The 22,650-nt window shown below is 39.0% G+C and overlaps 1 protein-coding gene and 1 pseudogene across 1 annotated transcript in view; both read left to right on the top strand.

The window, feature by feature from the left end:
• The window catches only part of Otud4 (OTU deubiquitinase 4), a 51,135-nt gene that overhangs the window by 10,953 nt on the left and 17,532 nt on the right, over positions 1-22,650 (top strand). Inside the window, exons 4-13 of the mRNA XM_028881763.2 lie at positions 6,725-6,771; positions 7,337-7,409; positions 9,014-9,095; positions 11,309-11,441; positions 14,656-14,710; positions 15,689-15,806; positions 15,903-15,967; positions 17,615-17,709; positions 19,494-19,594; positions 19,676-19,865. Of these exons, the coding sequence (XP_028737596.1) occupies positions 6,725-6,771; positions 7,337-7,409; positions 9,014-9,095; positions 11,309-11,441; positions 14,656-14,710; positions 15,689-15,806; positions 15,903-15,967; positions 17,615-17,709; positions 19,494-19,594; positions 19,676-19,865 (959 nt within the window). The remainder of the gene's footprint in view (positions 1-6,724; positions 6,772-7,336; positions 7,410-9,013; positions 9,096-11,308; positions 11,442-14,655; positions 14,711-15,688; positions 15,807-15,902; positions 15,968-17,614; positions 17,710-19,493; positions 19,595-19,675; positions 19,866-22,650) is intronic.
• LOC114701642 lies at positions 14,843-15,582 on the top strand (annotated as a pseudogene).

Below are 22,650 nucleotides of genomic sequence, written 5' to 3'. Positions count from 1 at the left end.
AGGGTATACATGTGACTTGGACGAGACGAAGCTTGATAAATGAGAGCAGAGAGTTCTTCTGTCCTACTTGCCTTCCTTTTTTCTTTTGTAAAGGGCTCACTGAAAATCCATGTCATAAAATGTTAGCTAAGGATATACAGCTTAGCAGTGGTTCTCTTAGCATGTTGTATCCCAGTCCTCATGTCTTAGGGTTTCTATTGCTATGAAGAGACACCATGACCACGGCAACTCTTACAAAGGAAACATTTAATTGGGGTGGCATATTTACAGTTTGAGAGTTTCAGTCCATTGTCCTCATGACAGGAAGCATGGTGACATGCCAGGTAGACTTGGTACTGGAGGAGTAGCTGAGAGTACTATATCTTGCAGGCAATAGGAAATTGACTGACAGTCACACTGAGGGAAGCTTGAGCAAAGGAGACCTCAAAGCCTGCCCCTACAAGCGACACACTTCCTCCCACCAAGGCCAGACCTCCTAATAGTGCCACTCCCTTTGGAAGCCATTTCTTCAAATCACCATATCCCATAAACCCCAACTGTCATGGAATGTGCAATAGTTAGGAATAGAGTTCTATTCTAGAGGAATAGAACTGAAGGAATGAACATGTGTTATCTAAGGGATTTGTTAGATGGCCTTCATGACCTGAGCCCAGTAGTCCAGCAGTGGTTGTTTGAATGCTGAGAGGCTGAGAACCTGGTAGCTCTGCTCTTTCAAGGCTGGATGCCTCGGCATCCCAGTCTGGTGCCAAAAGCCTGAGAGAGTCCTGGGACTCTCTAATCTTCATTTTCTGTCGGAAGACAGAAGAAACGCAAACTTGATTCTAACGTCAGTGAAAGACGGTAGCAGTGGCAGGAGCAGGGTACCGCATAGACCATCGGTAGACCAAGGTGGGCAGGCAAAAGCAGCACTCGTGTTTTCTTTTCCGTCCCCTGGAGACTTCTTTATCTCAGGTCTGTTTTGCGAAAGCATTACTGTGTTCTTGGTCCCCACTTGACTTGGAGTCATCCCTGCCTCAGTTGATCCTTCAGGAAATAAACTTAGAGACACACCCAGAATTAGGTCTTTTGATCCCAGATTCAATCAAGTTGACAACTAAGAGTAACCATCATAAAATTGTTTTAGACATTTCCATCATCTACTATGTAGTTAAAGGTAACGTTGGCAGGGACTGGAGAGATGGCTCAGTAGTTAAGAGCACTTGTTGCTCTTGCAAGAGGACCCGGGTTTGGTTCCTAGCACTCTTGGTGGCTCCAGTTCCAGGGGATCTGACATCCTCTTCTGATCTCTGTGGGCACCAGGCATGTGTGTGGTACACATGCATATATGTAGGCCAAATACTCAAATACATAAAATGCAAATCTAAAAAAAAAGTTATATTGGCAAAGGAAAAGGCTGTGAAGAGTGAGGTTAAAGGGAGTAACACAAGAGGAGGGGTGTATTAGTGATTGGAGTATCTAGTTGATGGATCTGTAATATTAGTTTCAGTGCTTGAGACATCCTGGAGAGATGTGGATATTTCAGATAACCACAATTTCTCTGTAATATACAGAAGGTCGGGTATAAATTAGGAAGGTGCATGTGTTAGGAAATACCAAAGGTTGAATGTTAACAGGCCGCATCTGCATTTCCAGTTGGTAGACAAGGCTTTCAGAGTGAGTTCACATTTGAATTCTGCATAGGTCCAAACAAGCAGTGCTTTGGCTGAAGGGCATTCTAAAAAGCAGTAAACACTGAGTAAGGCAGAGCGAGAGAACAGTCAGTTTGTGTGGAGCGTGTGCAGGTAAGTACTGAGGAGTAAGTTGGAGGGCAGGATGGAGCCAGTGAGTAAGTGCTTCTCAAATGTCACCTGTGGGTTGTATCAACATCTACTGGTGTGTGTGTGCTGTAAATGTAGAGTCGCTGACTCCCATCCTAAATCAAATCCTCAAGGCCTTGAAGTCTTGAGTATCTACCATTGAAAAGGCATTTGAGGGTTTTGAGGTAAGAAGTGAGAATTGTGACTATTCTGAAGGTCACGTTTTCCCTGCATTCATCTATCATTGCATGTATTTTTCTTTCTACTTGAATTCATCTCTTTGAACTTAGAATTCTCTATGTTGTATTCGTTGATATGACCCGGAGGCAGAAGTAATGCCCAGCATTTTTGTTGCCCGGATGGATAAATTAAAAGCATGTTGTGGGGCTGGAGAGATGGCTCAGAGGTTAAGAGCACTGACTGCTCTTCCAGAAGTCCTGAGTTCAATTCCCAGCAACCACATGGTGGCTCACAACCATCTGTAACGAGATCTGGTGCCCTCTTCTGGCCTGCAGTCATACATGCTGTATACATGATAAATAAATAAATCTTAAAAAAAAAAAAAAAAAAGAAAAGAAAAAAAAAAAAGCATGTTGTATAAAATGTTACTATTTTGCAGTCCTGAGGATTGACCCAGCACCTGTGCATATGAAACAAGGGGTCTATTGATGAGCTGTATTCCTAGGCCATGGTCTTTTGATGTGGGGTTTACTAATGTAGATCATTGTGGGCCTTGAACTTCCTTTATATAGCTAGCACAGGCTGATTTTGAACTCATTAGTTTCTCCTCACTTTGAGAGTGCTAGGATTATAGATGTGCCACCACCATGCCTGGCTGAAAATAGCACGTGATGGATGAGACCAGAGACATCCATTTCTTATTTTTTACTCAAACTTTTATTTGATGCATAATAATTGTCCATATGGAGTACATTTGTACCTTTCTGTAGGTGTATACAAAGTGTAAAAATCAGATCTGGTCTGTTAGCATAGCTCTCGATTGAGTCGTCATTTCTTGGTGTTGGGAATGTTTGCAGTTTCATTAGTATTTTGAAATACACAGTTAAATGTAGGCGGTTGCAGTGCACACATGTATGTTAGGCACTAGAAGCTGCTCCTCTTATGCTGATCATCCTCTCCTTCCCTGCTCTCTGGGCTCTAACCACAATTCTACCTGCATCTGTGAGGTCAGCCTTTTAGTCCCCATGTGGTTATGAGAACTTAGTGTTTGTCCTAGAGACTCATTTAAAGTACTTGTTCATTCTCTTTATTTAAGGTTTTTTTTTTGAGACAGGATTTCTCTGTATAGCTTTGGTGTCCTGGAACTCACAGAGATACACCTGCCTCTGCGTCCCTGGGATTAAAAGCATGCACCACCACCGCTTGGCAAGAATATTTTTTAAAAGATTTATTTATATAAGTGTTTTGCCTGCATGTTTATCTCTGTACACCCTGTATATGCCTGGTGTCTGCTGAGGTCTGAAGAAGTTGGATCCCTTGCAACTGGAACTACAATTGGTTGTGAGCTGCCATGTGGATGCTGGGAACTGAACCTTGATCTTTAAGTGTTATCACTGGGCTGCCTCTCAAGCCCCACAGAGTTTCAGGATAGCTAGGGTGACATAGTGAGACCCTTTACAAAACAAAAACAGAAAAAAATTGATTTATATACAGGAAAATTGATAATTATGTGTAAAGAAAATAACTGTAATATCACTCCAGTCTTAGAGACAAATACTTCTATAGGCATTTTCACTGAATACACCCTAGGCTGTTTTTGAGTAATTTCAAAACAGTTTTCTTCAGATACTTGAGCAGACTCATTTTCCTGAATGTGGATTTTTTCTTCCTTACTTCATAAGTCTCTTTGAAGACGAAGATTGAAAAATATTTTTATTGCTTTGACATTTTCTAATTTAAGTGCCCAATTGATGACCAGTATATATATATTTATTGACCGTAAAATTGATATATAAACAGAGGAGAAGCAACATGTTAATAGTAGTCTTTAAATGACAGATACTATAGGTGATTTTTTTCTGACCTTAGCGAAAATACAAAGAATTATAAAGGGCATTTATTAATTTAATTAGAAAACTGCGGTATTTTATAATCTTCAGGCTATCATTTGTAAAGTCCTGGGCTAGAAAGTGGAGAAAAGGAGACAGAAATGAGACTGTGTAAACTGAGCTTGATTTTGATTGGGGTGGGGTCTACCTGAAGGGAAGGGATTTTGAGCATCTGGGATAGGTTGTCTAGCTATGTTGATTTCTGAAGAAAGTTACCTCTTGCCTTAGGTACCTCTGGAATAGCTTTTTCATTACTAGTTACATCTATTTATAGGCCATCCTGTTTTTTCCACCTCTCTTCTGATACAGGGTGTATATAAGGAAAACTAATACTGTTTGATAAATTCCATTGCTTCCTTCAGTTCTCATGGGTAGCATTTCTATCCTTTTTTTTTTAAATGCCTTTATATGCTTTTTTTTTTTTTTTTTTTTTTTAAAACTTTAAGTGCATTTATGTAAAGGTGTCAAATACCCTGGATCTGGAGTTACAGACAGTTGTGAGTTGCTATTTGGGTGCTGGGAATTGAACCCAGGTCCTCTGGAAGAGCAGCCAGTGCTCTTAACTGCTGAGCAATCTCTCCAGCCCCACATTTTTATCCTTAATAGTGTTGGGAGAACACTTTGAAAAAAAAAATGCTTCAAATTTTTGTAAGACTGTTTCTGTGAACTTTGTTGAAGCCAAATTGATGTTCTCTCTTACATGTGCCATATGGATTTAACATTTATCCCACAGCTTATTTTTTCACAAATCACCAGCACAAATATTGGTGGTTTCAATCAGCCATTCTTAAGAAATTCCCATCAGGTGATGATGATATAGCCTTTAATCCCAGTACTTGGGAGGCAGAGGCAGGCAGATCTCTTGAGTTTGAGGCCAGCTCGTTCAATGGAGTGAGTTCCAGGACAGCCAGGGCTACACAGAGAGATCCTATCTAGAGAAACAAACAAACAAAACCAAAATAAAACAAAAAAGAATTTTTCTCATGCTTTTTTTTGTGCTTAACACTTCCACTTGGTTCTGCTTTGTTTTTTGTTTTTGTTTTTGTTTTTTTTTTGGCTTTTTTAGATTTATAAAGGGAATGACAAAATTTGTAGTCTTACATATTTGGCTTCTTTGCATAATGGAGATACTTTTAAGATTCATTTTTTTATTTCTATTTTGTTTGGGGTAGTACTTGGATAGATAGACACAATTTATGTGTTAATTCATACTTGGCTGTTTTCCACTTGTAGGCTCTTAGAATTGGATTTTATTTTCTCTTGGAGAATGGAATTGTGGGGCTATAATCTAAAAATATATTTAGCTTAATGAGAAACTGCCAAGCTCCTTATGAGCCATGCTGCTCCACATTTTTTTTGTTTTGTTTTGTTTTGTTTTTCGAGACAGGGTTTCTCTGTGTAGCTTTGCGCCTTTCCTGGAACTCACTTGGTAGCCCAGGCTGGCCTTGAACTCACAGAGATCCACCTGCCTCTGCCTCCCGAGTGCTGGGATTAAAGGCGTGTGCCACCACCGCTCGGCGCTGCTCCACATTTTTGAGTGTTCATGGTGATGAGCCTTTTTTATGTACTTGTCATCCATGTATCTCTGTTGGTAAGATGTTCATTTATAAATTTTACCTATTTTTTTTTTTTAATTGCTGTTGGTGTCAAGTTCTAAAAGTTCTTCCTTTTACACATAAGTCCTGCATTGGCAGTATATTTTTGGAAGACTTTATTCCAATTTTTGTTTTTGCTTTTCTCCTCCCTCCCTCCCTTACTCGCTTTTGGTTTTTTGAGACATGGTTTCTCTCTGTGTGTAACAGTCCTGGCTGTCCTGGAACTCACTCTGTAGACCAGGCGTCCTTGAACTCAGATCCACAAGCTTCTGCCTCCCAAGTGCTGGGATTAATGGTGTACACTACTTTTGCTCATTTATATTTGATGGCTGATACTTGGTTAAGGGAGAAGATGCTTTTTTTGTTGATGGCCATTGTTTACTTTCTTAGATTATAATAGCATTTATTTGGAAGGTTACCTATAAGAAGATACATTATTCTTATCAGAGACTGGTAGACTTTAGGTTTGGGTTTTTTTTGTTGTTGTTTGGTTTTTTTTTTTTTTTTTTTTTTTTTTTTTTTTTTTTTTTTGTTGTGTACCATCCCTGGCCATTCTGGAACTTGCTATGTAGACCAGGCTGGCCAGAGATTCACTTGGCCCTGCCTTATGAGTGCTGGGATTAAATGTGTGCACCACCGCCACCACCACCACCTCCTCCTCCAGCTATTTTACTTAAAAAAAAAAAAAGACTGTTTTATGTTTATGATGCTTTAATTTCACAAATACATATGCACTGTGTATACCTTGTGGACATTATAAGATGCTGAATCTCCTGGAACTAGAATTACCAACATTGTAAGCCATTGTGTGAGCACTGAGACTTCTGCAAGAGAGGCAAGTGCTCTCAGGGGCTGAGCCGTCTCTCCGGCCCAGAGTTTACATTTTTAGATGTCATGTGGCCTCCATTGCATAAGTGAGCTAAACAGTTTCTTACCAGAGGGGGTATCGCATTGGGAATATTTGAGAATCCCTTATTATTAATTAGGCTAAGGCATGTTTTAAGAAGTCTGTTTTAGTATGTGGCACCTATTTTGTTTTGAATTTGGAAGACCTCTTGAAACAAAGTTTCTTCCTGAAGCTTGATGGTGGTGGCGCACACCTTTAATCCTAGCATTCCAGAGGCAGAGGCAGGTAAATCTCTGAGTTGGAGACCAGCCTGGTCTACAGAGAGAAACCCTGTGGGAATGTTTATTGAGAACTGTGTATAACGTATATTGTAAAAAGAAAGACATTTACATGCTAACTTTTCTTTCCTCAATACAGGAATGGGTAGGACAAGTGGAAATAAGTGCCCTTTCTCTTATGTACAGGTAAACTGTTGAACTCTTAAAACAATAAAAATAAAATAACTGGAAAATTAGTATATTACATTCAACTAAAATTTTTAAAATGCAAAGCTGTTTTATACCTCAGTTGGGAAAGAGCTTCTCTAAGGCTTTTTGTCTGTTTATAAATTGCATCAGTTGGAGTTCAGTGGCTAGATATCAATGTTTAAATGTTTTAATTCTCGAGGGAATTTTGAAAAAGGCACTGAAAAAAAATGTTTGACTGTGTCCTAAAAACTATTGCTTACCAGCTTTATAGAGAAAGGGCTTACTCTCAGGGCCAGTAGCATTGAATGGCCCCAGAACAAAGCTCAAGTTCCTGGGGGTGCCAGATTTTTAGAATTAATCTGAAGTTATTTATGTTGTATATCTTACATATGAATTAATTGGAGATTTTATCTTTTGGAAACGATACTGCTGGTATTTTATAGTGCAGTTATTTCCTTTTTTTTTTTCCTGCTCTATCTTCAGTGCCTAGAATACTGCCTGATGTGTAGATGAATGAATAAATCAATTACTTTAAAAAGTAATACCTGAGTTTTATTTTCAGGAAAGATTTTGTAATATATCAGGAGCCAAATGTTTCTCCTTCACAAGTAACTGAAAATAATTTTCCTGAAAAGGTAAGAATTTTTTGAAATACTTAAAACATATGTAAGTAAAAGAGATGCTCAATTGCTACCTTGACCTCTTAAGCTATACTTTTAAATGGCTCTTGAAATGTTGCTATATGAAAGCTATTGTTTTTTAAAAGTAATTATCGAGTCATATTTTAAAATTAACTGACTCCTTGTGAAAGTTAGCTCTGCTTTTTGCTCAGACATACTGTGGTGATTCTCCTTCCCATTGTAAAGGTAATTTTAGAAGCAGCAGTATCACTGCATTGTGGGGTCATGAAGTAGAAACAGTGGGAAAGTTTATGAAGCCTAGAAAGAAAACAACCAGCTGATTCACTGTAAGAGAATTTTATTTTAGTGGAATTATGCAGGCCAAGGTGAAGGACACTGTGTGCTAGTTGTGTAAGAGGGGGAGAGGCAGTGAGGAAATGCTATAGTTTAATGAGGGGGCGGTTAGGGGAGGGGGAGGGGAGGAGTGGGTGTTCATGGGACTTGACCTGAGATTTCCATCTGCAGTATTTTTGGACTGGCATGTTTCAAACAGTATTGTAGATTTCTTTGTGTAGGGTAATCAGTTACTTAGGAAACACTTAAAGCTAACAAGCTTACCTTTGATTCACTCAGAAGTCAGCATTGCTCTGGTTTAGAATATTTTCTTTCCTGATCCCTTCCTCCTTCTTTTCCTTTCCTTTCCCTCTTCCTTTCCTCTGATTCATCTCTTTCCCCTTTCCTCTTCCACTTCTCCCTCTTTCCCCTTTCCTTCTCTCCTCCTTTTTTCCCAAAGTCTTGTTGTGAAGCACATGTTGTACCCAAATTCTTAATTCTGCTATGATATATGTGTGCATCACTAAACTTAACTTGGAATGACTTCCTACAAGTTTTTAGAAAACATTTATTTTCCTTTTATGTGTATGCGTGTGGGTGTGTGCATGAGAGTGCAAGTGCTCAGAGGCCAGAGGTGTCAGATCCCTGGAGCTGGATACAGGTGGTTGTGAGCTGCCAGATGTGGGTGTTGGGAGACAAACTTGGGTTCTTTGCAAGAGCAGTAAGTAAGGTGCTCTTGACCACCAAAGCATCTCAACAACTCAACTTTCTTGTTCTTTACATAGCTGAGTTATATGTGATTATTTTTTTGAGACATTCTCTGTATGTAGACCATCTTCTGCCTTGAGATCCTCCTGCCTCAGCCTCCCTAAATGCTGGGATTACAGATGTTTGCAGCCACTCGAGACTACTTACTGTGTTTGTTTTTTGTAGTTCTGTAAACATTTTCAGAATGGGCACAGCAGTGCTTACCTATAACTCTAGCCTTGGAGAGGTGGGAACAGGAGGATCAGGACTTTGAAGGCCAGTTTCCACTATACAGTCAGTGTGATACATGAGATTCTGTCTCAAAAAACAACAAACAAAACACCAAGGAGAACTTAGCGACGTAAGTGCTGATCGCTGCCTGGCTTTTCACCATAATGTGGAGTACTGTAAGTGTGACAACATTGGAGCTTTGTTTCTGAAATATGGTTTTGAAAGTGAGTGAATTAGAGGCTTTGGAACCACAGTTTATTTTGTGAACGTTAATTGTATGATTGACTGAAATGTTGCTTTCTCTTCAGGTGTTGCTGTGTTTTTCGAATGGAAATCATTATGATATTGTCTATCCTATAACATATAAAGATAGCTCTGCTATGTGTCAGTGTAAGTATCCTCTTGTGTTCATATAGAAATTATAGCCTAAGCTACACCTCCTTAGTTATGATTTGTAGTGATTTTTCAAGTTGTTAATGTATAGCTTGAAAATCCAGGTGACTGAACAAATGTGACGTTTGACTGTATTTTTTTTAAAAGGAGGGTCTCCACCCTTGGCACTGTAGAGATTTTGGGCCAGTCTTCTGTTGGGGTGTTTCCCTGTGCTTTGTAGGATGTTTACTGCACCCTTGTCTCTACCCAGTTGATGTCAATAACATTTGCTACCCCATTGGCATCCAGTTTTTATAGGTTTTCCCAAATATTTCCTGGTTGACTGAATTCCCCTCCCTTCCACACAGGTAAGAATATTGTTTTAGGAGGAGAGAAATGGTCCCTCATGCTTTTAGTGTCTTTTCCTCATATGAGCGGTAGTGTTATATGTAACTGCTTTCTTATTTTTCGTTTTTGTTCTTTGAGGCAGGGTCTCATATAGCCTTGACTAAAAACACCTGCCTCTGCCTCCCAATTACTGGGATTAGGCATGCAGCACCATACCCAACGTTTTCTCTAGTCTTAGTGACCCGGAAAAGTAGGCGTGTAAACATTTTGAACGTACATGTTACATTTTTGAGGTGAGAATATTTAGCTCTTTTTTTGGGCTGCATCTCCCCCTTTCCTAGCTAGTCAAAGTCAGGACATTTCAGCTTTGGGAAAGAAGCCTTTGTAGACTGCCTTCCCTGTACTGACAAGGTGATTCTGAGGCTTTAGCGCCTCTCACCCAGAATCTGAGAGATAGATGGTCTGTGAGGAGGACTGTGGGGGGGATCCATTTAGATGGTGAGCATGAACTCAAGTGTACTTAGGAAGTAAGTGCTTTCATTGTAATAAAATAAATGAGTTTTACAGCTCATGTGTTTAAATTTTTGTTGAAATTTTTAGTAAACTATATTTCCTTGTTTTTATAACTTTTAAATTGACCAAATTAATCTAAATATTCTTTCCTTCAGAGATGATTGAGAATATATTTCTGTGTGAGTGTGCCTATTATATTTGTGGATATATATATGAAAAACAGGTCAACCTTCATTCTTGCCCCCTGCCCCCTCTTGTTACATGTGCATGAGTGAGTATAAAAGATGGGGGGTGGAAAGTGAGTGATAGGCTTGAGGTCAGCGTTGGATATCCTTGATGGCTCTCCAGCTTACATTTTGAGACAGAATCTATCTGAATCTGCCTGGAGCTCACTTTTTTTGGCCAGACTGCCTGGCCAGCAACCACTGGAGCAGCTCCTCTCTCCACCTACTTGGTGCCAGGATAATAAGCACATAGTGCCACACCTGGCTTTTTTTTTTTTTTTTTGGTTTTTCGAGACAGAGTTTCTCTGTGTAGCTTTGCGCCTTTCCTGGAACTCACTTGGTAGCCCAGGCTGGCCTTGAACTCACAGAGATCCGCCTGGCTCTGCCTCCCGAGTGCTGGGATTAAAGGCGTGTGCCACCACCGCCTGGCAACACACCTGGCTTTTTATATGAGTGCTGGGGATCCAAACCTTGCTCTTAATGCTTGCATGCCAAGCGTTTACCAATTGAGCTATCTTTCAAATCCTTAAGAATATATTTTCTAGGTATCTTTTAGTGCATTATGTAAATTTAAAACAGGAAGCTCCCTCGTGTTATGTAGAAACCTGAAGATTACTTTATCTAATGTACCAGTTACCAGGAAAAATGGGAAACCCAAGTCTTCTGACTTGTCAGCTAGCATACTCTAATGCTCTACATTTCTACAAACTTAATTTTGCTTCATGTTTTTCTATCCCAAACCTTTGGGTTAGGCCTTTTGTGTGACATCCCTAAGCCTGTGGACTGAAAATGGTAGTGGTCATGTGCTGGGGTTAAATGTGAGGACACAAGAGCTGAAGTATAGTGCGTGTGGAATGAAGGATTGCTCACTATGCCTTTTTCACTTTTCCTGTCATGTTTGCATCATAGAGCTGATACTTTTTAAATGTGTCTTACAAAATGTATTCTAAAGCGTGATTTCAAACGTACTGTGCACAGACAAAACTTCCTGTTGCTTTCCATGTACCTTTTGGATTAAATGGTGCTATTGACTGTAAGGGTTTGTATATACCTACTAAGAATTTTGGAATCCTGAGCAGTACTGTCCTACTTTTCTGTTTTCAAAACATGCATATAAAGTTGCATACTGTGCCTCTTCAATTGCAGCTCTCCTTTATGAATTGCTGTATGAGAAGGTATTTAAAACTGATGTTAGTAAAATCATGATGGGACTCGAGACTTCTGAAGTGGCTGATGAGAGCAACAGTGAAATATCAGATTCTGAGGATGACAGCTGCAAGTAAGATACATTTCAGTCTTTCTAGTGTCACGTGGTGAGGTATAGTCGTAAAACACTAATCTACAGTAAAGTTTCTTCATTGCTGCCATGAATTTGACCTAGTTTCTATGATGGGGACATCTTTGAAGGTTGTTTTAGTTAATGTGAATTTGTTTGTATCTAATTAATACACACCTGGAATAGATTTGATCTACCTGTAATTTTACATTGTAAAAATGTAACGTTAACTATTGTTTACATATCTAGGGATGGAAAAATGATTTGATCTTCATGACCTTTCTATAGTTTACTTCCTTTGCTTCTGCCAATTCTTTTTAGAATAAGGAGTGTTTCAGTGTGGTGTTATGTGAGATAATCCCTCAAGGTTACAGATAAGAGTCACTGAGGCAGCTTAGATGGTTAAGATTCTTCTCAGCCCTGGACATCCAGGCAGAGTTTTGGACATTGGCATGTTTTCAGTCTGTGGTGTTTTTTTTTTTTTTTGTTTTTTTTGCAAACTAGATAGATTAGGGGCATATTTAAATTCTCTAAAGAAGCCTCGGTAGCATGAAATGATGGTATTTCAGTGTTTCCTAGAAGGGGACAATTTGAGAGTTGCATGAGAGCATGTAAGGTAAATATAGTTTCATTGTATATTGTGTATTAATTTATGATGTTATGCCTGTCTAAAATACTAAGAAGCTTATCTTTTATGAAAGTCTTGTGTTACATTCCTGTTGAAGAATGAAAACATGGCTGTACATGTGACACTAGAGATAGAGACAGACTTGAGATTGACAGGATGCCTAGTTCTCACAAATAAGCCTTGAAATGTATGTGTCTGATGTGGACTCCAGACTTTCTCCGTTTTCTTTGCTAGGGAGTAAATTCAGAGTCTTAAACATCTAGGCAAGGCACTATACCAGCAAACTGTGTCCTCTAGTGGATCCGTGGGTTTTGTTTTTTTTTTTTAGTTTTTTTGTTGGTTTGTTTGTTTTTTTTTTTTAAAAATAAATTACATATCTGTGTGAGTATGTAGTGAGTGTGTACAATTTGCAGAGGCCAAGGTGTCAGATTCCTTGTTGCTAGAGTTTTGGGTCCTTGTGAGCCTCCTGACTAGGTTCTGGGTACTGAACTTGGATCTTCTACAATGCCAGTATGGGAATCTTAAAACCACTGGACTATCTCTCTGACCCTTGTTTTGTTTCTGAGGCAGGGTCTAGGTATTCCTGAGCCCACTGTGTAGCTAAGAGTGATTGTCTGTCTTCACCTCCCAAGTGCTTGCATTACAGGTGTGTGTCGTCATGCTTGACTTCTAGGAGTCAACTTTAATTGAATTAAAATTTTCTGATTTGGACTGGAAATTGGACCAGTTATTTATACTTGAGCAGTGTTTTTGCTGTTGTCAGTTTTGTCCTAACATATGCTGGCATACGTGCACAAGTAGAAGTTGCCCCTCTTCTCTCCAGACACAGCCTGATCCAGATGTGTTAGTAAGCAGAGAAATTGAGGGGATGGCTAGATTATTCTAACTTCCACTTAGAGTGGGAGAGCCTTTAAACTTGTCTCTTGAATGCTGTAGATGTTTGTAGTGTTACAGAAGCAAATCCAGGATGTGACTCTGGACACAGGGACTGGTAAGCTGGAGAAGTTTACCTGGGAAGGGGAGCAGACATGTGTGTGGGTTTTTTTTTGTGTGTGTATGTGCTTGGTTTCCCTTTTGTACTGCTCTTGAAATGTAGCTTACCTTTTTATTATATTAAAATTGCTTTAGCTGTGTGTGTGTATATATTTTACATTATATATATGTACATGTGATGTAATATATACACATACTAAAATTGCTTTAGCTACATACACATATATATACATATATATGTACATATATATATGTATGTGTATATATATATATATGCAGCTCGACATTGAGTGCTTGCTTAGCATGTGAGAGCCCCTGAGTGTGAGTCCCTGTACTAGAAGGGGAAAAAAAACCCCTTTTTGTCACATTGGTTTTAAGAGAGGATGAACACTGTATAACCTTGTTGAGACTAGATCAGTTTAGTGAGGTAATTAGGAGGAAAGAGGTGTAATATGCTGTTGGACTGTTTCACGTTCATGTTGATGGGTCTTGAAGTGTACTTGGAATGATGAGTGACTTCTGGTCTAGACTCCAGGTTCTTGCTCCCGTTAGTCAATATTTGGAGGTTTTTTTGGGAAACCTAGAGGTCGATTTCTTGAGTAGGACAGAAAGGTAGATACTATAGGGGCTACATTGAATCTTTTCATCTTGAGCCTCTTGGCCACTTTGGGCTCTTTGTGTGCGGTTCCTCTGCATGGAACTCTAGATTTGATGTACTGTCTTGTGACCTGTCTTTATTCAAAGGCATCTATTTCCGCAAGGCCTCCCTCTCCCACTTTGTATTTTATCTTACATTGCTGTGCTTAGTAGCTCTTATGTACTGATTCCTTGTCTGGTTTTGTTTACTCTCACTGGATTGTATGGGCACAGTTCTTGTCTCTCGTTCACTGCTTAGATTTAGCAGTCTAATAATGCATAGTGAGCAGCACATAGTAGGCTCTCATACTTGTAGAGTAGATGAATGAAGTGAGCTGATGATAGTTCTTTGGTTGTACTGAGGAATAGGAAATATTTCTTAGAAAAAGATTGGTTATGACTTTAGATATTGGTTAAAATTGTTTTTTATTAAAATTGTTTTTTATTATAAATGTTATAATTTGGTTATAACAGTTCTTTTACAACTTTAATACTTACTAAAAATTTTATGTTGAATCTTTTGTAGATGGTTATTCTACTCACTCAAACATTGCATCCTGCCGCCCCCATTTTTATTTATTTTTTAAGTCAGTAAGAATTAACTAGTAGTAAGTCTGATTTTTTTTTTTTAAATAGGTGCACATACACTTGTGTAACATATACTTACATATACTAAAACTTAACTTACTGGAGCCTCACATTTTGGTATGTAGCTGATTTGAGTATTTTAGTTGAGGTTAAAGTTGATTACATTAAAAGTGTACACCTTTAATCTCAGCACTCAGGAGGCAGAGGCAGGTGAATCACTGAGTTTCAGCCCAGCCTGGTCTATAAAGTGCATTCAAGGACAGCCAGAGCTGTTACATAGAGAAACCTTGTCTCAAAACGAAACAAAAAAGAGATTGATTATATGCAGATACATTTTCTGTTTCTTAATTATGTGTTTTTGTTCCTTTATAGGAGTAAGAGTACTGCTGCTACTGATGGGAATGGATTTAAGCCTTCATCCAGTGAGGTATTTTTTTTTTTTTTTTTTTTTTTTTTTTTTGGCTTTTTCGAGACAGGGTTTCTCTGTGTAGCTTTGCGCCTTTCCTGGGACTCACTTGGTAGCCCAGGCTGGCCTCGAACTCACAGAGATCCTCCTGGCTCTGCCTCCCAAGTGCTGGGATTAAAGGCGTACGCCACCACCGCCCAGCCAGTGAGGTATTTTTAACTTTTAATGTGTACAGAGCCACAATTTCAGTCATCTTCTGTAGTTGGGGTTACTTGGTTAGTTAAAAACTGACTTGGGGGAGCTGAGCACTGAGACCTAGGGCTAAAGCTAGGAGATTGAAAATGCAGACCTCCAAGGCACTGCCTGTTTCTCCAGTTCTGATCTATTCCTATACCGGGGGTGGAATATGGCCTGCGTCTGCCTCCCTCTCAAGTAGACCAGAGGCCCCATCTTAAACAGCCTTCCTGCAGCAGCTCCCCTCATCAGTTGGCCAGACTGGAATTCCAGACCAGTGTTGTTTCCAGGACACTGACACAGCCGCCCAGTTCATTGGTGCTGGGGGTGCCACAGTTGGTGTGGCTGGATCAGGGGCTGGCATTGCCACAGTGTTTGGTAGCTTGATTATTAGCTAGGCCAGGAACCCATCTCAAGCAGCAGTTCTTCTCCCATGCCATTCTGGGCTTTGTCCTGTCTGGGGCCAGGGGGCTCTTGTGTTTAATGGTCATGTGAGGCTCCATGGGGTCACCCAGCTGTCCCTGCTGCTTTGCCTCCATGCCAGTCCTGGTGCTGGAGTGTGCTAAGCTTTAGCATTAAACAGCGTTTCTCTTAAAACAAAACAAATCATTTATTTCCTGCTCCCTTCTTTTTTTCTTAAGGTTTTTTGTTGTTTTGCTTTTGTGCATTTTTTTCTTAAGGTTTTTTGTTGTTTTGCTTTTGTGCATATTTGGAACAATGTTTTAAAAGCATTTCTGTGTTGATTGGACTTCTGACGTTATTTAGAACCCAGAGAACGATGGGAACGTGGCTGATCTTCCTTTGTCCAGAAAGGTTCTTAAGTCGCTCAACCCAGCAGTCTATAGAAATGTGGAGTATGAAATTTGGCTGAAGTCCAAACAAGGTGAATTAAACATGAATCTTCTTTAAAATTGCTTTGTAGCACCTGGAAATAATGAGGTAAAGTTGGTATTTTATTTTTTTTCTTCTTTTTAAACAGCTCAACAAAAACGTGATTATTCTATTGCTGCTGGATTACAGTATGAAGTTGGAGATAAATGCCATGTAAGTGATTTCTACTAAAAGAGAAAATGACTTTTCCTGACTTTATCTTATTTTCTAAAGGAACCACCAACTAAAATTTGACTGTTTATAATTTGGATTTTATAATTCATTTATCCTAAATACAAGTAGAATCATCTTAATGCTGAAATTTGTATGTTTGTAAAAGCGTGCGTGCGTGTTGTCCTTTTTTGGTGGTGGTGGTGGTTTGTTTTGTTTTGTAGTCCTGGCTGGTCTGTAGCTCTGTAGACCAACCAAGCTGGCCTAGAGAGTTCACAGAGATCTTCCTGCCTCTGCCTCCTAAGTGCTGGTCTTTGTCCATTTTATTTGAATACAGTTTAATTGAAATCTTAAGGAACTGAAATGATATGGGTGACTTATTTACTCAAGTATGTAGGATATACTTGAAACTTTTGATAGAAATAGCCTTTTACAAGGCTGGTGAAGCTGAATGTGGTTGTGTCTACTTTTAATCTCAGCACTTGAGAGGTAGGGACAAGAAGGTTTCTTTGAGTTCAAGGCCAGCCTGGTCTACATATTGAGTTCTAGACCAGCGAGGGTTACAGAGTAAGCCCCTGTCTCAAAAACAAAATAAAACAAAACAAAGGACTAGCAAGATGGCTCAGCCAATAAGAGCCTTGCTCCTCTTTTGGAATCCTGAGTTTGGTTCTTAGTACCCACACCAGGAAGCTTAAAGCTGCATGTTCCAACTCCAGAGTCTTGTGTCCTCTTCTGGCTTCTGCTAGCACTCCATAGGTGGCAGAAACCCACACTCAACAATTTAAGACATTTAAAATTAACCCTTAAAAATCCTTCTTATTTAAAATTAGCCTTAAAAAAATTTTTTTTTCTTGTAAAACTCTCGAGAAAAGAAGTGTCCTGTCATGATTAATGAGGAATGAGATGTCAACTCAGGACTCTGATAACAGTTTAGAAAAGTATGGGTCTGTGTAGAGGAGAGCTGTGTTTACTGTGCTGTCTTATCTGATGCAGTCATTGGCCAGTGCACAGGTCATTGTGTACAGTTAGCCTTGAAGAGACTTCCAGGCATCCTTATCCTCATCATTATTCACAATTAGCTACTACTGTCAGTGGGGATGATAAGGAACAGTTGAAGCATCTCTAAAATGAGCAAAAAAGTCACTGTTTTTGCATGTTTTAGTGTCATATGAATGAAGAAATGGTAGTAATAATAGTTCTCTCATTTGTGGAATGGCTGCTGTGTAAACTGCTGTTCCTTGTGTGATACATCTCCCCATTGCATCTCTAGGTGTCCTCTATTGTATTATATTGATTACCATTATTATTGTGTTGATTACTGTTACTAGCTCCAATTTGCATATGAGCAAACAATGTAAGTGAATTTACCAAGGTTGTTGCTAGTCAGTGGAAAGGCCAGGCTGGAGATTCAAAGCCAGAATAAGTTGACAATTGCTGATTATTGTTTCTTGAAGTATTGAGAATAATTCAAAAGATTTTGACAGAGTAAATAGTCTACTTAGGTAGAGAGGTATGGCATCTTAAGGAGACAGAATCTGTTGTACCCACTTCTGTATTTTGTTTTTCCGAATAAATTCTTATATTTTCTTTGGTTAAAGAAAGTACACATTTAAAATTAGGTGTTTGATTTTTCTTTCTGATGTTCAACAGGTTAGATTGGATCATAATGGAAAATTTTCTAATGCAGATGTTCATGGGGTTCACTCTGAAAATGGACCAGTTTTATCTGAAGAACTGGGGAAAAAGTATGTATTTTTCAACTGAATTGTTTGCTGCATCTTTGATTTAGCCTATTACAAATATGAATGCTGGTTTGCTTACAAAGGAACTGATTTTGAAGCTGGGTGTGGCAGATATCTTGTTCAAGGCCATCTTGGTCTACATAGAGGTCCAGGGCAGCCAGGGGTACACAGACCCCATCTCAAAAACAAGCAAACAAACAAACAAAAAAACCAAAAAGCAACCAAACAACAACAACTAACGAAACATAACAGAATAAAGAACAACAAAACCAGGACTGAATTTGAAGCTTTAATGTCTACATAAAAACCAGGCATGGCTGTGTGTGCCTGTAACACCAGTGTAACAACAAAGGTAGGTGAGTCCCAGGTGAATCCCAGGTTCTCAACTAGCCACGTAAAATGAGCTTCAGATACATTGAGGCTGTGCTTTGAAAACCTGGTAGAGACATGCACACGTACAGCATATCACAGGCAGCACACAAACACACATGCACACATCCCTAGAAAAAGAAAAATGAAGAGTTTGATTCGAATGTTTTGCTTGCTGATACATTTTACAGAATTCTAGTTAATTTTAATGGCTGCAGTTTTAAATAGGTTCTTCATCCAAAACAATTGGAAGTGGGTGAGTTTATAAAGTAGGGACTTTGAGAACAGGCACCATATTCCTTCCTATTTCCTTAGTGCCCTGTTGTGTGCAATCTGTCATTTGTTAGTGACTGGGTGTGGCGGTGGACACCTTTAACCCCAGCACTCAGGCCAACCTGATTTACAGAATTTGTTAAGGTGAACTGGGGCCGCATGGTGAGATTTTGTTTAAAGAATGTCCGCATTGTCAGGTAGAATAGAAAGATATATTGACTTACCACAGTGTCATTTTATTGCATCTTTTGTGAAGTTACTGCCGCCTTTACTAGAAGAAAAAGTAATAAATTACTAAAAAAACAAATTTAAATATATATGATTGTAAAGTATATAGCACAGCGAACTCTACCTAATATAACCATTACTACTTCCCTATATTTTATTTTATTTCTTTTGGCTTTTTTGAGACAGGGTTTCTCTGTATTCCTGGCTTTTCTTGCACTTACTCTGTATACCAGGCTGGCCTCAAATTCAGGGATCTGCCTATCTCTGCCTCCAGAGTGCTGTAATTAAAGGAGTATGCCACCACACCCAGCCCTAACATTTTGTTGGTGGGCTTGCTATGTAGATCAGGTTGGCCTCACAGAAATAGACCTGAATCTGCCTCTGGGAGGGTGAGGATTAAGGGTGTGTAACATCTTGCTTGGCTTAGTTTACCCTTTCTCTCTTAAAGAAATACAAGTATTTATTTTTTGGGACTTGTCTTACATAAACCTGGCTGTTTTAGAACTCACTATGTAGACCAGGCTGGCTACTGAACTCAGAGATTAAAGGCATGTGCTAGTATGACTGGCTAAAATGGGCAAATATTGCAGATATAAAATCTCTAATATCTATGCAGGATATATGTTTTAATGTTCCTTTAAAATGATTCTTATAGATGTACTTATTTTATGTGGATGAGTGTTTTGCCCGCATGTTTAGTGTAGTGCATGCGTGTCTGCTGCCTGAGGAGGCCAGAAAAGGGTATTAGATCATTGTGAGCCACTATGTGGATATTTAGAACTGGACCCAAGTCTTTTCGAAGAGCAGTCAGTGCTCTTAACCACTGAGCCATCTCTCCAGCCTGTGTTTTAGTGATTATTTTAGTTCTTACTGAGATCATTTGACATTACTAAGAAACACTTTCATTTATTTTGAAGACATACACCGAAGAACCTCAAGCCACCTCCCCCAGAAACCTGGAACACAGTGTCAGGAAAGAAGATGAAAAAACCTAATTCTGGACAAAATTTCCATTCAGGTAAATTCAGATCAAGTTCTTTTTAGTATTATGATGGCTGTTTACGCCAGGGAAATTGTGAGATCTTTTTGTATTTTTCAGATACGGATTACAGAGGGCCAAAGAATCTAAGCAAGCCAATAAAAGCCCCATCAGCACTACCTCCTCGACTACAGCATCCTTCTTCAGGTGTAAAACAGCATGCATTCACTAGTCATTCTTCAGGGTCCCAGTCTCAAAAATCCTCCAATGAGCATAAGAATCTAAGTAGAACATCCTCACAGACCATAAGGTAACCTTTCCTAATTCAAGAGAAGTAGAAGTCGTGACAGGCATTGTATGTGCTCTATTATATTAATTTTTTCTTTTAGTTACAACTTTTTTTTTTTTTTTTTTTTTTTTTTTTCGAGACAGGGTTTCTCTGTGTAGCTTTGCGCCTTTCCTGGGACTTACTTGGTAGTCCAGGCTGGCCTTGAACTCACAGAGATCCACCTGCCTCTGCCTCCCGAGTGCTGGGATTAAAGGCGTGCGCCACCACCGCCCTGCCTTAGTTATAACTTTTTATTCATACTTGTTTGTAATGTAGTATTGAAAAGTATTGCCTGGTGGTGGTGGTGGTGGTGGTGGTGGTGCACGCCTTTAATCCCAGTACTTGGGAGGCAGAGGCAGGCGGATCTCTGAGTTCGAGGACAGCCAGAGCTATATAGAGAAGCCCTGTCTCTAAAGCCAAGAAAAAAAAAAAAAAGGATAGAGAAAGAAAGAATGTGTTGATAGAGTTCCCAAATTGTACAAGATAATACTATAGAGGAATAAACTTTTATTTTTGAATATTTTGTTTCAAGTGATGGCAAACCTGGTAGCTCTGCAGGGTCTCTCAAACCACTGTGGCTGGCAGAATAATGATCGACACTTGACAGGAAGGTAGTTTGGTTCAACACAACTCAGTAGCTGGTGTTGGTTCAGACTGTGAGAATCTGACTGCAGATAGTTTATTTTAGGAATATTTAAGTAATTTGAAAAGTTTCCTGGTGATCAACATATGTGCACAATAAGCTTGACATGACTACATCGAAATTTTTTGTGAAGTACATGTGGCATCTTCCGTAAGGATGGGTTCTATTCATTGACTACAGCTAAACACCTTCCATAAAGATAGGTTCTATACATTGACAAGCTCACAAGGGTCTGGGGGAGTATCCCGTGTGGTTTCATCCACACAGAAGGCACAAATGTCACCAGGCTATTAACCACATCTGCTCCCAGCCTTCAGTGTGGATAACAACTGTCCCTCTCTTTAAAGGGACAGTCCTGTGTGTTTAACATTCCTCATTCCCATAGAGCTTATCTGTGATCACGAGGACCTCTGTGTTTGCCACATCTCCCCCTTTTTATTTTATTTTATTTTATTTTGGTTTTTCGTGACAGGGTTTCTCTGTAGCTTTGGAGCCTGTCCTGGACTTTGCTTTGTAGACTAGGCTGGCTCCGAACTCACAGAGATCCACCTGCCTCTGCCTCCTGAGTGCAGGGATTAAAGGAGTGCGCCACCACTGCTCAGCTCCCCTTTTTAATTTTTAAAGAGAAAATTGTGGCTGTAATAGAGGCCAAAGTTGAATGCTTTGCTTGCATGATTAATCCAACTAACATAGGCAAGCATAACAGAAGTATAAGAATAGCTAACAGAGGACCAAGGGTAGGGGTGGGCATGGGGTGAGGGGGAGAACCATCTTAAACCACGATGGCCATTCAAAGGTTACTTTAGAGATTTTTTTTTTTTTTATCTTTATACAGATCATTAACTTGACCATCGATAGTATGAGAAAAAAATCTGACACATTAAAGCAACATGTGCCAGGAAATTGTTGGCAATCAAGATAATGCTTGAGCAACAAATCTGTAGGAGGTCTATTTTGGTTTTGTTTGTTTATATATATGAGTGCTTTGTTTTCATCCATACCAGAAGAGGGAATCAGATACCATTACAGATGGTTGTGAGCCACTACATGGTTGCTGGGAATTGAACTCAGAACCTCTGGAAGAGCAGCTAGTGCTCTTACCCACTGAGCTATCTCTCCAGCCCTCAGTAGGTCTATTTTGTAAAACTGTTTTCCCAATTCACCCATCTCTTGATAAATTTCTGCAAATATTTTTGCTGTAATATTAGTAGTTTTACTAATCATATAAGTTACATTTGAGACTTCTCTTTGTACTTCAATAATCATTCTTGGGATTGGCAATAAATCCCAAGAATTTATTGTTGTGGCTGCAACCATTACAGGATCCAGTAGATGGAAAGAATCATTGGTTTTCAGGGAGAGCTTTTTTTTTCTTTCTTTTGGTTTTTTTTTTTCCGAGTTTTTTTTTTTTTTTTTAAGTTTATTAGCATGCACAATATTTGGGGGGAATACAATACCATTTTTCTCTTTTTGTCTAAAATTTAAAAGAGCTTATAACTAATACAAGAAAAATTATATCCAGTAAGTACATATAATATACACAGTCAAGATTACAATAACGATGTCTAGTCCATTAACATTTGACAGATTCAGATAAAAACTCCATTATATATATTAACAATGTCCAGTCCAGTAACATCTGATAAACTCAGACCAAAAAATTTTCATTACTTATCTTATTTAAAACAAGTAGTTCCTTTTTAAAAGTAGATTCCATAATCTCCCTTTTTATCTTATCATATCCATATTCTCTTTTTTCTTTTCATAATACATTCAGTGGTCTACCTTTTGACATTTTTATATCTTCCCCTTTTTCTTCAGTGTAGATTCAGTGATCTATTTATCCTATTATTTCTCAGTAGATTCAGTGACCTATCTCATATCTTATTCTCTTTTTCTTTTTGCTTTCTAGGAGTGAAGATATCTTTAGGGAATCTTGAAAAGAAAGTTTTTGGGTTCATTGTCAAGTCCTGTATCTTTTGTCCAGTCTCTGCATAAAAGGAAAGTTCAGGGCCTGTCATAAGTCCTTGCTCAAGTAGTCTGTCAGGCTGGGTCATCTCAGCTAGTCATCTCGACATTGTCCTGACCAGTTCGTAGTCCAAAATCGATTTTTCCATAGTGTTA

This window comes from Peromyscus leucopus, chromosome 5 (assembly GCF_004664715.2).
Source record: "Peromyscus leucopus breed LL Stock chromosome 5, UCI_PerLeu_2.1, whole genome shotgun sequence".
Taxonomy (NCBI): Eukaryota; Metazoa; Chordata; class Mammalia; order Rodentia; family Cricetidae; genus Peromyscus; species Peromyscus leucopus.
Note: the sequence above shows the minus strand (reverse complement) of the source record. Positions and strands in the feature narration are given on the sequence as shown.